The 15,397-nt window shown below is 41.4% G+C and overlaps 1 protein-coding gene across 1 annotated transcript in view; it reads left to right on the plus strand.

Annotated features, from left to right (window-relative positions):
- The window catches only part of dazl (deleted in azoospermia-like), a 176,692-nt gene that overhangs the window by 116,280 nt on the left and 45,015 nt on the right, over window positions 1-15,397 (plus strand). Inside the window, exons 7-9 of the mRNA XM_078200398.1 lie at window positions 6,953-7,033; window positions 8,462-8,512; window positions 9,656-9,778. Of these exons, the coding sequence (XP_078056524.1) occupies window positions 6,953-7,033; window positions 8,462-8,512; window positions 9,656-9,778 (255 nt within the window). The remainder of the gene's footprint in view (window positions 1-6,952; window positions 7,034-8,461; window positions 8,513-9,655; window positions 9,779-15,397) is intronic.

Below are 15,397 nucleotides of genomic sequence, written 5' to 3' on the forward strand. Positions count from 1 at the left end.
GGGCTTTTTCTGTGTTGTAGAGCTCTGACTATTTGTTAATTACAGAATCCCTAGTGTGCAGAAGGAGGCCATTCAGCCCATCGAGAGTGCATCAACTCTCTGAAAGAGCATCTTGCCCACACTCTAACCCTGTAACCCCCACACATTAACCATGGCTAATCCACCTACAAACTTTCAGACACCAAGGAGGAATTCAGCATAGCCAATGCATTTAACCTGCACATCCTTGAACTGTGCATGCGTGTGCCCCGAGAACCCGGTGGAAAACCACACGGACACTATGCAGACTCCACAACCTGGGTTTCTGGTGCTGAACGGCAGCAGTGCCAACCACTGTGCCACAGCGCCACCCATGATTGTCTTGCATAAAGCCACAGTGGCTTTGCCGAATCCTATCTTCCTCGCTACTGATAGGAGGCTAACTGATCTGTAATTCTTCCTTTTTTCTCTTTGCTTTTAAATAGTGGGGTCACATTGTAGTGCAGTTTTGGTCTCCCTATCGAAGGCTGTGCTTGGTATAGAGGGAATGCGGTAGAGGTTCACTAAGCTGATACCAGGGTTAGCAGGGCTGTCCGAGGAGGAGAGATTGGTTTGACTGAGCCTGTATTCACTGGAATTTAGAAGGATGAGGGGAAATCCGATTGAAATGTATAAAATTCGAACAGGGCTGATCAGACTCGATGCAGGGGAGATGTTTTCCCTGGTTGGGGAATCTGGGACCGGGGGCACAGTCTCAGGATACAAGGTAGACTATTTAGGACTGCGATGAGGCATTCAACCTGTGGAATTCTCTACCACAGAAGGCTGTGGAGGCCAAGTTACTGAATGTAAAAGTTTTGTTTTAGATTTTAGTAGTATCAGGGATATGGGGTAAAAGCAGAAAATTGGCACTGAGGGGATCAGCCATGATCATGTTGAATGGCAGAGCAGGCTCAAAGGGCTGAATGACCCACTCCTAGTTCCTGTGTTTCTGTATTGGGCTGACTTTCAGGTGGGCTTAATGGACAGCAGGCATCCTCTCCACCTAGTTTGGCCAGCAGGGCAAATTTCCTGTTTATAGGTATGCAGCTCCTCATGTACTCCCTGGAAATCAGCGCTCATATTCTGAACAGACTGATCCAAGCTACTGTGTACTGTATATCCTTTGCAGGAGCTCATGCTTGTGTTCCAGATGCTGCTGCACGTGGCTCAAGTTGATCAATCTCTCATGGGAACAAATACAATCAAACCTTGATACATGGTTGTGTTCATCACTGTAATGGTCTTCATTTGCAGTGCGTGAGCTTGCAGAGCCTTGGGGAATTCAACCAGATGATTGCATATCTGCTCCAACTACTGAACCCCAAATGACCATGCCTGAAGCCTTTTTAATTTCCTAATAGAGCATTGTTGTGACTCTGCTTCCTCCAAAGGACGGAGGTGTTGGGTGGTGGGCTGTGCAGTGATGTTTCTGTCTCAAAGCTCCGCCTGCACTTTTGGGGTTTTGTACCTCACCCAATGGCTACTGACCCTAAATATGTTCCCGAACTCCTAAATATGTCTGAATCTGCAGAGTGTGGGCTAGTCTGAGGTGACTTGTGCATCCCAGGGCATAATCATCGACAGCCTTGTTTTTCTACCTTTTTTTTTAACTTCCCCACATTACTGACCCCTTGATAACCCATCCATTAACAAAAATAAGTCATAAATGCTCTTGAAAATGCATGTATACAAACACATCCGCAGACTTGTAGACAACTTCTTTTGAAAGTGAAGCCAAAACCTGGGTTCCCTTAACAAAAATGCAGAAAAAGAAATTAAACTTATTTCTAACACCTACAAATAATTGTACCTTGCTTAACTATCTCCATTTCCTAACAATTGGTTGTAAGTTCATTGTACTTTTGGCATTTAGTAAGTTTGTTGGTGATGAAAATGTTGGCTTGGCCACCAGAAATAAGAACATAAGAAATAGGAGCAGGAGTAGGCCATCTAGCCCCTCGAGCCTGCCCCGCCATTCAATAAGATCATGGCTGATCTGACGTGGATCAGTACCACTTACCCGCCTGATCCCCATAACCCTTAATTCCCTTACCGATCAGGAATCCATCCATCCGCGCTTTAAACATATTCAGCGAGGTAGCCTCCACCACCTCAGTGGGCAGAGAATTCCAGAGATTCACCACCCTCTGGGAGAAGAAGTTCCTCCTCAACTCTGTCTTAAACCGACCCCCCTTTATTTTGAGGCTGTGTCCTCTAGTTTTAACTTCCTTACTAAGTGGAAAGAATCTCTCCGCCTCCACCCTATCCAGCCCCTGCATTATCTTATAAGTCTCCATACGATCCCCCCTCATCCTTCTAAACTCCAACGAGTACAAACCCAATCTCCTCAGCCTCTCCTCATAATCCAAACCCCTCATCTCCGGTATCAACCTGGTGAACCCTCTCTGCACTCCCTCCAATGCCAATATATCCTTCCTCATATAAGGGGACCAATACTGCACACAGTATTCCAGCTGCGGCCTCACCAATGCCCTGTACAGGTGCATCAAGACATCCCTGCTTTTATATTCTATCCCCCTCGCGATATAGGCCAACATCCCATTTGCCTTCTTGATCACCTGTTGTACCTGCAGACTGGGCTTCTGCGTCTCATGCACAAGGACCCCCAGGTCCCTTTGCACGGTAGCATGTTTTAATTTGTTTCCATTGAGATAGTAATCCCATTTGTTATTATTTCCTCCAAAGTGTATAACCTCGCATTTATCAACGTTATACTCCATTTGCCATATCCTCGCCCACACACTCAGCCTGTCCAAATCTCTCTGCAGATCTTCTCCGTCCTCCACACGATTCACTTTTCCACTTATCTTTGTGTCGTCTGCAAACTTCGTTACCCTACACTCCGTCCCCTCCTCCAGATCATCTATATAAATGGTAAATAGTTGCGGCCCGAGTACCGATCCCTGCGGCACGCCACTAGTTACCTTCCTCCAACCGGAAAAACACCCATTTATTCCGACTCTTTGCTTCCTGTCGGATAGCCAGTCCCCAATCCACTTTAACACACTACCCCCAACTCCGTGTGCCCTAATCTTCTTCAGCAGCCTTTTATGGGGCACCTTATCAAACGCCTTTTGGAAATCCAAAAACACCGCATCCACCGGTTCTCCTCCATCAACCGCCCTAGTCACATCTTCATAAAAATCCAACATGTTCGTCAAGCACAACTTTCCCCTCATGAATCCATGCTGCGTCTGATTGATCGAACCATTTCTATCCAGATGCCCTGCTATCTCCTCTTTAATAATAGATTCCAGCATTTTCCCTACTACAGACGTTAAGCTGACCGGCCTATAGTTACCCGCCTTTTGTCTCCTTCCTTTTTTAAACAACGATTTTTCAAATCGTGTCATGGGCCTTGTTTACTGCTACAGGAAGATAGTGGCTAGATACTATAGATAGTGGTGTATACAACAATTCCAATATTTCCATCTCCAAAAATCGTGTTTTTGCATACGGTATATTCGGCACACAAAGCCTTTCCTGCCATGTCAAGCTATATTTGCATTAGTAGGGTCTAGGACATAGGTTAATGTGGGACTGAGTACAATACCTCTCACGCAGTGATGTAAATGATGCAGAACCAGGGTCATTCTAGAGATGGACAGAGATGTGTAAAAACTTAGGATGGAGTCCACTCCATACTTGTATCCTCTATGTGTACGGTTGTGAATTGTTGATAAAGACCTGTTAATGTACACAAGACTAAAAACCTATTTCATGGCATCAGAAACAGGATTCTTCATGGTGGCAGCACCTGGATCAAAAACACATCCTTGCAAAAATGCAGAAAAGCTATTTTAAAAAAAACAAGTGAATTCTGAACTGAAACTCCCAGCTGAAGCTGCAGACATGAGAAAATTCACCAGAAAGATAACGCTCCAGAGAAAGAAGAGCTTGGAAACAAAATGATAAAAGTTTTGCTCCAGCCAAAGACTCCATGGAATTCCCTTGGAAGTTAGTTTCAGCAAGTTGAGCTCAGCCTGCAACCGTGAGATAATTTTAAATTCCAGGCCAGGCAGTACCAAGAAACTCATTTTCATTCAGTAAGAAGTGCCATTTGAAAGAAACCTGTCACTAATCCTGATCTGCTACACCAAGTATGAAAATGTGATTCCTGAGTTCAGCAAAACAAATCAGTGACTTATTTTGTTTACTTTGGGTACCTTGTGATGTGTCATTTCCTGAATAACAAGCCTTTGGTTCATTTTGTTTTGTCCTGATGCTCAGCGTTATAACTGCTGATTAACAACCAACCAATCCCTGTGCCATTGCAGACCCTTTTTCAGGCAGGCATGTGCTGCCACCATTTTGGAATGCCTATCAAAAAGCAGCAAATGCAGGGGGATCCATTGTTCGGCCTCCATTTTCCACCAACTATACAGGCTGTTAACGAAGATGCTTATAAATTTAAGACACACCCACCCAGCCTGGTGGCCCATGTTGAGCAGCAAACCCTCGGAAGGATGTCGTGGCCTTGGAGAAGAGGGCTTTTTCACAGGATGTGGGTGTCACAGGTCTGAGCAGCATTTATTGCCCTTAAGAATGGTAGTGAGTTGTCTACATGAGCTGCTGCAGTCTGGTACAGGTACACCCACAATGCTCTTAGGAAGGGAGTTCTGGGATTGTGACCCAGCCATAGTGAAAAAGGTGATATATTTCCAAGTCAAGATGGTATGTAGCTTTGAAGGGAACTTGCATGTGGTGGTGACCCAATATGTCTGCTGCCCTTATCCTTCTAGATTGGTAAAGGTGGTGGAAATTGATTCAGTAGTAACTTTCAAAAGAGAATTGGATAAATACTTGAAAGAGAAATTTGCAGGGCTGTGGGGAAAGGGCAGGACTGCAGGGTTAATTGCACAGTTCAAAGAGCCAGCATAGTCGCTGTTTGGCCACCTCTTGTTCTCCATGACCCTTCTTTTCCCCCCAAACTTGATCCTAGGTGTGCCCTTTGGCTTTCTTACGTAGTTGATATTTTAAATTGTTTACACTTAACCCTTTAATACTTTAATGAAGGTCAAATGCTTATTTTGATGTTTAATTACTGATTTTGGTATCACTGAGTCAATGTGCACTATTATTGAATTGATAGTGTATGTACTGCACCTGCTGAATGTTTTCCAGTATTTTCTTTTCCAGATTTCCAGCATCCAGTGATATTTTGCTTTCTGTGACTATTTTTAGATTCAAAACAATTTTAAATATTAATGGTGATCGTGCAGAGTGGGACTAGCTGTTTTTTTCCACCTTTTCCATGGCCATAAGACAAATCTTTAGAATCCAACTCCTAAGTGGAATATTTATCAACAATAGAAGTTGAGGAATCATACTGTCGGACAACTTCTGAACCGTTGTGCAAATTGCTGTGAAGACTCGATGCAAAAAGTATCTTTGTATTCAGATAGCTTTTCATTAGAGCTGTGACCCTTCCTATCTCTCATTTCCAATCCCACAACTCACCCAGGTTCGATTCCCGGCTTGAGTCACTCTGTCTGCATGGGTTTCCTCCGGGTGCTCCGGTTCCCTCCCACAGTCCGAAAGACGTGCTGGTTAGGTGCATTGGCCATGCTAAATTCTCCCTCTGTGTACCTGAACAGGCGCCAGAGTGTGGCGACTAGGGAATTGCCACAGTAACTTCATAGTAGTGTTAATGTAAGCCTACTTGTGACACTAAACTTTTAAACTCCCAAAATGTATATGATCCTCTTCTGGCCTTTTGTGTATCCCCAATCATAATTGCTCTATTATTGATACCTAGGCCTCGAGCTTCGCAATTCTCTCCATATACCACTGCATCTCTACCTCTGTTTCCTCCTATAAGACACTTCTTAAAATGTACCTCTTTGCCCAAGCTTTTGATTATCTTACCTCACATTGTTTTACATGTCTCAGTATCTACTCATAGTCATAGAGGTTTACAGCATGGAAACAGGCCCTTTGGCCCAACTTGTCCATGCTGCCCTTTTTTTTAAACCTGTAAGCCAATCCCAATTGCCCGCATTTGGTCCATGTCCCTCTATACCCATCTTACCCATGTAACTGTCTAAATGCTTTTTAAAAGACAAAATTGTACCTGCCTCTACTACTACCTCTGGCAGCTTGTTCCAGACACTCACCATCCTCTGTGAAAAAATTGCCGCTCTGGACACTTTTTTGTATCTCTCCCCTCTCACCTTAAACCTATGCCCTCTAGTTTTAGACTCTCCTACCTTTGGGAAAAGATATTGACTATCTAGCTGATCTGTGCCCCTCATTTTATAGACCTCTATAAGATCACCCCTCAGCCTTCTATGCTCCAGAGACAAAAGTCCCAGTCTATTCAGCCTGTCCTTGTAACTCAATCCATCAAGTCCCAGTAGCAGCTTGGTAAATCTCTTCTGCACTCTTTCTAGTTTAATAATATCCTTTCTATAATAGGGTGATCAGAACTGTACACAGTATTCCAAATGTGGCCGTACCAATGTCTTGTACAACTTCGACAAGACATCCCAACTCCTGTATTCAATGTTCTGACCAATGAAACCAAAGCATGCTGAATGCCTTCTTGACCACTCTATCCACCTGTGATTCCACTTTCAAGGAGCTATGAACATGTACACCTAGATCTTTGTTCTGTAACTCTCCCCAATGCCCTACCGTTAACGTGAGAAAGTCCTGCCCTGGTTCAATCTACCAAAATGCATCACCTCGCATTTTATCTAAATTAAACTCCATCTGCCATTCGTCAGCCCACTGGCCCAATTGATCAAGATCCAGTTGCAATTGGAGATAACTTTCTTCACTGTCCTGTGAAGTGCCTTGGGTCGTTTTATTATGTTAAAGATACTATGTAAACATTTTTTTGTTTCTTTTAAATTGTTGAATTTTGAATCAAATCTTCTACATGTATAGATTTATTTCTATTTTGCAGACTTATTCATATCCCAGTCCTCCTACTGTGGCATTACCACAAGTGCAAATGGGATATCCACATCCTGCATATAATTATCAGGTGAAGTTTAACATTGTGCAATTTAACTTCATTTTTGTCTAGCTCAAATATAAATTACACTTAATGCATGGAGTTTCTAATAATATAAACCTTAAGCAAGGAACTAAAGACGTAATTTGACACACATTCAGTTAAAATTGATTTGGTTGAAGGTTTACTCAGTTCAGATCATTGCCAGTATTTGATCCGCTTGGAAAAGCGGAAAGCTGAGTTCATTTCTTTCAATGATTTAATAAGTTGTTAGGAATGTGAGCAGATTTGCTGTGTTTGTTGTTCTAACCAAATTTTAAATTCCAATTAGACCAGTTATGTGGTAATAGAATTAGTTTATGCTGGTTAGCACACTGCTGCCTCAAAGCGCCGGGCACCTGGGTTCAATTCTGGCTTCAGGTGGCGGAGTTTGCACGTTCTCCCCATGTTTGCATGGGTTTTCTCTGGGTGCGCCGATTTCCTCCCACACTCCAAAGATATGCGGGTTAGGTTGGTTGGCCATGCTAAATTGCCCCTTAGTGTCAGAGGATTAGCAGGGTAAATATGTGGGGTTGTGAGGATAGGGCATGGGTGGGATTGTTGTCGGTGCAGGCCTGATGGGGCAAATGGCCTCCTTGGGTATGTAGGGAAGCTATCATTCTATAAATTAAAGATAATATGGAAAACATGTTTTCCTTCCCTTTTCTGCTGAGAATATGTCCAAAGCTGTTTTGGGTTAATAAAAAGAAACGGTGTTCATTACATAGTTAAAATTTTGGATTTGCTATAGAAGGTGTTTCTTCACAGGAGGCCATTTGCTTTGATCTGATCTTTTTGCAGCAATTTAAATGTTAACACCTTTTTGTTGTTCCTCCTTCATAGCCTTTGAATCTTTCCCTGCTTCAAATAATTAGTAAATTTTCACATCTGTATCCTGCTTCTCTTCATTCATGTTTTTCAGGAAGTTTCCAAAATGATATTGCCTTCAATTTATTCATACAAAATTGCATCTGCTTTTTGACTTCTTGCTAACCTGCATCTTGTCCTCATTGTATTCAAAACCTTTAGTATCTCAGATTTTGAATTTGTTCTTCAAATTTGTACATTAAATGATTGCAATTATGATTGTTGTTTACTTGTAATCTTTGAATTTTTTTGTATTAAATGCTGTGATAAATGCAGTGTACTGAAGCAGCTGGACACTCATAATTGAATATGCCACTGATGAGGATCCATTGGGACTGTCATGGCTTATCATAGAAGTTTTCATATTTAAAAGAGTTATGTTTGTTCTTAGGGTGAGAAAAGTAGGGTCAGAGCAAAACTCTGGAACCTATTGATGCATTTGGCTGTTTACTAATATTTAGGCAAATTATGGCACATTGCACCTGACTGCATATAGAAAGATTGTATCTAAAAGTAAGTAACTTTCCATTTTTATTTTGGCGATGATTACAGGCAGCAACACAGTGGCCACCAGGAGGTCAGTGGAGATGGATGATGCCTCAGGTGATGGTAACTGATAAGTCAGTTAAATATTAATAAAGACATGCTTATTCACGTTAGGAAGGTAGCATCAGTTTTCCTTTCCTGTATGTCTTGCTTATAGTAGAAAATAATTGGCTGAGTTGATAATCGAATGCTAGTTTAAGAACAGGGATTATCCAATAAACACTTGTTAATATATATTTCGGTTCTAAGCAAGGAAGTCAATTAAGATTTTTTATTGGTCCTCAATATTACACCTTTGGCTTTATTTCAAAAGTTATTAATGGGTTGCATAGTGACATGAATTATGAAAATTTGCATGGTTTAGTTCTTTGTGGATGAATTCATATAAAAAAAGTCAAATAGAAATAAACTGATTGCTATTATAAAATTCCTCCAGAATTGTGTTTAATAATTCTAGATTATTGCATGCCACACCTTTTTAGGAGATGAATTTTAGTTACATTTGTGCAGTACAGTTATTAAATGATGGGAAATGTTTTTTCATAGAAAACATTTCATTACTATTTGGTTGCAAAGTCTTCAGTGTGAAATCTGCTTGGTTATTGTGGATGCTAGTTTAATTGGCATACAATCAAGAACTGTAAGGCTGCAACTGTCCAGTCACTTTGGAAACCAAGTTGAATTTAAAGTTGTTGCATTGCCTCTTAACAAATTTTGGAACGGGTAGCAAAAACAGAAAATGCTGGAAAATCTCAGCAGGTCTGCCAGCATCTGTAGAGAGAGAATGGAGCTAACATTTCGAGTCTGGTGGATGGGCCTTCATCAGAGCTGAAGACAATCAAAAATAGGGTGATATTTGGTGGTGGAGAGGAAGAAATTGACCAGGTAGTCTTGATTTTTCTTGGGCTTTCCAGAGATTTCTCAGGTTTCACATTATGGAGAGGCTTTTAGTTGATTTCCACAATGGAAAAATGAGCATCCTAGTTGCAGTTTTGTTTTCTCCTGTTTTCATGTCCATTAGTAGACTTGATAGTTTAATTTAGAAGTAGGGCATACTTGCATTAGGCCTATTCAGGCTGTGAACTTAATTTGTCGTTTAGCAACTCTACTTTTTCCCTCTTTACTTTATTCCTTTGTTTATATTGTAAGAATGCTTCAGTGCAAAGAACGAAAATTTATCTAACTTTTCCACATAATTAGCCTACTACAGGAACGTATGTAAACTCCCCATACCCTGAAATGATTAACCCAGGAACTGTGTTTGTGCAGAGGGAATGTGATGCACAGCAAACTCCATCTTCACCTCTAGATACTGTGGAAAAGGTAAGCAACTAATCTATAATGACTTTTTAAACTATGAGAATCCCAAAATTATGTGGGGACTGTTGATGTATAATATATATAGATGTTGGTGGATGGGAATGAAGGAGCTATTGTCTATCTTTAAATTTCCAAACTATCTTTGCCTTTTGATTCACCTCCTCACTGGCCTGAATCATCCATTCCTTTCCTTCCATAAATCACAATCACTTTTATAATCTCTAAAAGAAAAAGCTATTTTTCTTCATTGTAGTGATCCCTGATTTGATTTCAAGCAAATATGTTATTACTTTAGTAATTTAATAGTGGTCTTGTATGTTTGGGACCTGTATATCAGTTCACCTAGATTTTCTTCCCAACTACAGTCTCTGGATCATGTTAATTCCTGTTTTTTAAAACAATTTGTTCTTGAGATGTAGGTGACACTGGCAAAGCTGTATTAGCTACCCTACCTTAGTACCCTGAGGTTGGCCTATTGAACGCTTGCAGTCTTTTTGTGGTGATGGTGCTATTGTGCTGGTAATAGGTACGGAATTCCAGTATTATGATTTGATGAATAAACTACATGTGATGTACATTCAAACCATGGTCATGTATGAAATGGAAGAAATAATTTTGGTTATTACTTTTGATCTACTCAGTAATAGATGCTTTGGAAGGTAGGCACTGTTGAATTATGCTTGGCGAGTTGCTATATTGCATCCTTTTTTCCATTTGGTTTCAAATTGTGGTTCGTATCGAGGCTAAATTTATAACCCTTCCCTAGTTATCCAGATAAAGTAATGATGGGCCTATTGGAACTGTTTAAGCCATTGTGGCAATAATGTTCCCACACTAGTGTTAGGTAGCAAATTCTAGTATATTTACTGTGATGATAGAGAACTTGGAAATTATTGTTTTCACACCACATTACTGTTCCTGCCCTTACCTAGAGATGGACATGTTGCCAAGTTGTTGCAACACATTCATTAGATTTTTTTTATTCATGGAATGTGGGCATCATTGTACGGTCCAAATTTATTATCCACCCTCCTTCGTCCTTGAGAAGGTGGTGTTGGAGTTGCTTATACTTCAGCACATTGCATCCCCAGCAAACCGATAGTGTACAGAGTGGATACTGAGGTCAGTAGTGGTGCAACCAACCAATCACCATTACACTGAATTGGACTGTCAAGTTTCTCAAGCATTACAGCTGTCTGCATCCTGTAGAATATTTTAACACACTCCTGCATTGAGGCATGTCGGTGTTAAGAATTTGAAAGATCACATGATAGCGTCACGGTGACATATTGGTTAGTACTGCTGCCTCTCAGCGCCAGGGACATGGGTTCAATTCCAGCCTCGGTCAATGTCTGTGTGGAGTTTACACTTTCCTTGTTTGCACGGAATTTTCTCTGGGTGCTCCAGTTTCCTCACCCAAAAATGGCCAGCGACCATTCAGCTCATTGTGTCTGTGCTGGCTAAAGAAAAACTATCCAGTCTAATCCGAGCTTCAAACATGATCTGTAGCCCTCTAGGTTACAAAACGGCAAGTGTCATTGAGTTAATTGAATTGGCTGGAACATGAAAATGGACATCTTGAGGAAATCATAGAAATCATAGAAACCCTACAGTACAGAAGGAGGCCATTCGGCCCATCGAGTCTGCACCGACCACAATCTAGATTTGGTCAGTGGCAGCATCATTGAGCCACCGTGTTGTCGGCATAGATGTTTAGATTGTAGTCTGTACAAGCGCTTCCTTCAAGTGATGTTTAAAATGGAGGATTATTGATCCTCTTTTGAGGGGATGTGATCAGTGGTGATCAGCAAAATTTTTCCTTGACCTCGTTTAACCTGCATGGGGGATAACCACAGACCACAAACTCTGGTGGTGCTCTCTTGTATGAAAAGACGCATATGTAAATAGTGGTGGTCATGTATAGGATAGTCACTGATATCATTTTGCGAGTATGAATGTTGGACTCGTGGTTGGCTGGGCGGCACAGTGGTTAGCCACTGCTGCCTCACAATGCCGGGGACCTGGGTTTGATTCCTGGCTTGGGTCAACTCTGTGTGGAATCTGCATGTTCTCCTGTGTCTGTATGGGTTTCCTCTGGGTGCTCCGGTTTCCTCCCACAGTCCGAAAGACATGTTGGTTGGGTACATTGGCCATGCTAAATTCTCCCTCAGTGTTCCTGAACAGATGCCAGAGTGTGGTGACTTAAGGGATTTTCACAGTAACTTCATTGCAGTGTTAATGTAAGCCTGCTTGTGACACTAAAACTTTCAGCTATTCAACAGTTCTCCAAGTTGGGACATCAACCCCTCATATAAGAGAGGAGCATCTTGCATGATATTCTGGATTGAGATTACACTTTAGCCGACTGATCATAGCACTGGACATCCTACCTCCACTACTGATTTTGGCATTGGACACTCAACCTGGAGGTTGAGAATTCAATACTGTGAAATTGGACAAAGACTGAAAATAGACATGTGTACCTAAATGTGTAATAATCCTGTGTCTGTTGTATTCAATGTAGGTAGCACCTAAATGCTGCTGCGAGGCTGCTTGCCTCAGTGTGGAGCTCAAGTTTGTGTGGTGCTAGCACTAAAAGCTAGCCTGTGAAAGCCAAATTTCATGGTGCAAATGTCAAGGCGAAGTGATGGAATTAAATTCGGTAGATCTGGTACTTTATTGGCCAACTCCAAAACACTTATCTTGAAAGTTTTGAAGCTCTACAACCCAACTGATTCCCTCATATCTTCCTGGGAAAGGTACCTGCCACTTGCAACTGGAGTTCAGTCCAGCACTAAGGTTGACTCTTTATATACTTTGAAGTGTTCTAGCAAGGCACTTAGTTGTAAGGATGCAGAAAATGTTCATAAGTATGATCCTGTAGTAAGTGCATGCATCCACAATACTCCTGCAATGGAGGGGTGGTTGGATTTTGGATCCAGTTGCCATTCACACATTTCTGGATGGCATTGAGCTACTTGAGTAATGTTGAGGTAGCATCCATCCAGGCAGGTGGCAAGTGAATTCAGAAAATCCCTGATGGACCTTGTAAATCAAGGGGTTTTGAGCAGATAAAGTGACTCAGTCATTGCAGTGTATTCAATGTCTACTCTGATCTTAGAGCCACATTTTTGTCTCAGCTGGTCCTGTTGAGATTCTGATCACTGGTGATCCCAAGATGTTCATAGTGAGGTTCTTGCCATCATGATTCCATGGAAGATCAGAAGTGGCATTTGAGAAGGTCATTACATAATAATGTAATGTTAACCTGCCACTTGTCAACTAGAGCCTGGATGTTACATTAAGCTATCATGGACCAAAATTACCTGAACTGTTGTGGGGAAAACAAATGAATTGACCCATTTCTGTCATTAGTAATGGAATGAATGTCGTTAATGAAGCTGCTGATAGGCCACCAGTGCTGCGTTGAGGACCTCTTGCAACAATGCCCTGGGTTATTGTGGGTTGTCTCCATCTTCATTTAGCCACATGGGGGTTTTCCTTTTGAGCCTCATTGACTTCATTTTTTTAAATGCTTCTTGGCACCATATGTTCCAATGCTGATTTGATGTCAAGCACAGCTACTCCTAATCTCTCTTCTGGCATTCACTCATGTACTGGTGTGAATCAAGGATATGATTAAGTCTGAAGCTGATGTTCTGGTAGAATTCTGACTCACTGTGAGTAGGAGCCACTGATAACATTCTTTAGAGGAGATGATTAAAGTTTAGGGGAGTATTTGGGTGGGCTAGATTAGCCTTGTCTTTGTATGAGGAGGTAATAGCTATGCAGTTTTGCATATTGGGAGGTATCAGTGACATTGCTATGCTGGAACAATTGTGCTGGTGTCAGACAAGTAGGAAGAAGTAGAGGGCAGCTAATTTAGACACATGTCTACATTGCTACAGCTAAAATGATGTTGGGGCTCTAAGTGGAATTTTGATGTCTTGATAAATATATACAAAGGAATCTGATAAATCCTTAATTTCCTCCAACTCATGATTTTATCTCCCAGCATAGATCTGAGGATGAGTGATGATGCCTGATTTGGCATCTGAACTGTATTGTGTTCAACTTGGTTTAGATGGAAATTAATTCAGTTAACCTTTAGTGAAGCTCTTCTCAAGCCGCTGGATGAAGAAACCTTTTGTTACCATATCATGAAAATGAATTCAAAACACGAGTGATACACTAAACATCATTTATCGGTATTAAATAACAGCATATAATTCTAAATTGGGTACATGCACACTTGTTATTTAGCAGTTAAGTAGAGATCATTAATGGGCAATCATTTAACAAAAGAAGCAAAGGTTGTACAGGCAGTTCAGTGCATCATTGTAAATCAGCACTGGGTGCTTGCTAAACATTAAACCATAGCATTGCAAAGTCTGAGATAAATTCATGAAATTATTGATGCCTGACCAGTTAACAGCTTTGAATAACCAGTTAACTGAATAGATCAAGCTTGTGCATGATTAAGAATGTTTGGAGCCTCGTAAATGACATGGTTAAGTCAGCCTCCTCTTCCCTGAGATGTGGGTGTGGCCTACAGAGTGTTAAATCGATGAGTTCCATTTTGGATGTGGGGTTATTGTTTCTTGTAACTTGACATTTTAATCCTTGTCCTAATACAAAGTAAATCTAGTTGATCTAAAGGAAAACATTAGAAGTGAATGGCAAAAAAGACACACAGAAACTGTGTGCTCTGTCTAGAAGACAAATCAATCTGAGAGGTGCCAAATCATCTTTTGTGTGAAATTTCAAAAGTAGAATTCCCTATCTCTCTCCTTACATCTACACGTCCCCCCCCCCCCCCCCCCCCCCACCACCACCACCACCACACACACACACACACACACACACACACACACACACACACACACACACACACCCCCTGGCCAATCAGTTTAAATGTAGAATCCTGGGGTTCTCAATGACTTGCTGGAACGTGGCTTTTCCTTGTGTAAAATAAAATACGTTTCACTTTGACTTCCTTTTTCCTGCCCCACAGCCGCCACCAATGGTGTTGCAGTTCTCCATTTTTCCTGACACAAATAGTAAGAGATTGCAAGCGGGATTTTATGGCCTTGCTTGTCCTGAAACTGTAAAATCCTGCCCGAGGTCAACGGACCTTTCCATGGCCCACCCCTCGCCTACTCCGATTCCCGTGACGGACAGGACAGTAAAATTCTGACGTACATCTTTCTTTGTTCTCTCACTCGTATTGAATGGTGGTAGTATAAACAATTATGTTCCTAATACAATTAGCCTAGAGATTTTGTGGCTTTAGTAGCAGGTAATGGCAGATTATCTGGGAAGCCCCATGTCAAAAGCCTAATTAATGATGTGAATGAATTTGGAACCTTATTAGTGTGACCAGGTTTCAAGGTAAATTTTGGGACAAATCCTTCATGAACCATGGCACATTTTGGCATTTTATATGACACTGTTTGCATGACCATTGCTGTATCCAATGTTTGATACTTGAGGTGAACCTGTTTGGTTGACTGACATTTGTGCTGACCTTAGTGGAAGTCACTATTTTTGGTGACCACACTTGAAAATAATTTCTGTTTTATCTCTGCACTTGTATGCTGCATACAGTCTATCTAGAGTGTG

The sequence above is a fragment of the Mustelus asterias genome, chromosome 2 (assembly GCF_964213995.1).
Source record: "Mustelus asterias chromosome 2, sMusAst1.hap1.1, whole genome shotgun sequence".
Lineage (NCBI taxonomy): Eukaryota > Metazoa > Chordata > Chondrichthyes > Carcharhiniformes > Triakidae > Mustelus > Mustelus asterias.